The 1,116-nt window shown below is 72.0% G+C and overlaps 1 protein-coding gene across 1 annotated transcript in view; it reads right to left on the bottom strand.

Moving 5' to 3' along the window:
• Nucleotides 1–300: 300 nt before the first annotated feature.
• Nucleotides 301–1,116, bottom strand: part of MNEG_13170 (hypothetical protein) — a gene marked incomplete at both ends in the record, with an annotated part of 1,940 nt that continues 1,124 nt past the window's right edge. The window contains 2 exons of the mRNA XM_014038360.1: nt 301–309; nt 422–731. Coding sequence (XP_013893814.1) covers nt 301–309; nt 422–731 — 319 coding nt within the window. The remainder of the gene's footprint in view (nt 310–421; nt 732–1,116) is intronic.

Here is a 1,116-nt window from a genome sequence, read left to right as displayed (position 1 = left end):
CCCCAAAGCCGCCCTCCAACCCACCCCCAAGCGCCCGCCCCTCTCTTCCCACCTGCAGCAGGCTGACGGCCACCGCCCGCTGCTGCAGCGCCAGGCTCTGCCGCTGCAGCCGCCGGGACTCCTCCTGCGAGGGCGGGCGGCCGTGCAGGCAGCCGGGAGCGCACGGCTGGTGGCAGTGTTGCGCGCATGCGGGCTCCGGTGGTGGCGTTACTGGGGTCTCCCGCGCCCGCAGCCTTCCCGGGTGCCCCTTCATCTGCCAGCCTCCTGCTGGGACAGGACTCGCGTTCTGCCTCATCACTTCTATAGGGTCTTTATTTGACATTTGCGGTGCGAATGCACTCGCGCAATGAGTTCCTTGGGGGGCTGCTGGAGTGCAACTCCCTAGCTGCATCCCGACCATCGTCCGCGCGACCCGCCCCACCTGCAGCAGCGCCAGCTGCGCCGCCAGCGCCCTCGACCGCGCCGCCTCCTCGCCCACCCCTGTGCGCGCCACCGCGCCCGCCTGCGCGGCCGCTGCCGCTGCCGCGACAGCGTCGGCCGCGGCGCGTGCCGCCGCGGCGACCTCGGGAACACCAAGCGGCTCCACAAACCCAGCGGCGTCATCGCGGCCCTGTGGGCCGGCACGAATGACATCACCGCCGCCGCCGGGGGACGGCAGGTGGGACGCGGCGTCGCTGTCGGGTTGGAGCAGATCTCGCGAGATCTGGCCGTTGTCGGGCCACGGCGAGGCCCTGCAGTTTCGCGGGGCGGAGTGTGACGTACATCTTATTGTGTGAAGAGGCAGCAAGGGGTCGAGGTGTCAGAGCCGGCGCATGCTGAAACGAATCGGGCGCCGCCAGTGCCGAGGTGCTGGCGCGAGCACGACACGCGGGGCGCGTCACAGGGCGGCGGGCACGCCGCGGAGGTCGCGCCAAAGTCAAAGTCAAACCAATAGACGCGGCGGCTCACTGCTGCACGGGGCCGTGTGCGCCCCCGCCAGACACCCGGCGGTCGCGTTCATGGTGCGGGTCGCCGGCGCGGCGCTGCCTCGCGGCGGCGCCGGCCGCAAACTTGGCGCTGCCCCCGCCTGCGGCCGCCGCCTCGTCATCATAAAGTGACAGCGCATCCGCGTCGCCG

The sequence above is a fragment of the Monoraphidium neglectum genome, assembly GCF_000611645.1.
Source record: "Monoraphidium neglectum strain SAG 48.87 unplaced genomic scaffold scaffold03666, whole genome shotgun sequence".
In the NCBI taxonomy this organism is placed as follows: domain Eukaryota; kingdom Viridiplantae; phylum Chlorophyta; class Chlorophyceae; order Sphaeropleales; family Selenastraceae; genus Monoraphidium; species Monoraphidium neglectum.
Note: the sequence above shows the minus strand (reverse complement) of the source record. Positions and strands in the feature narration are given on the sequence as shown.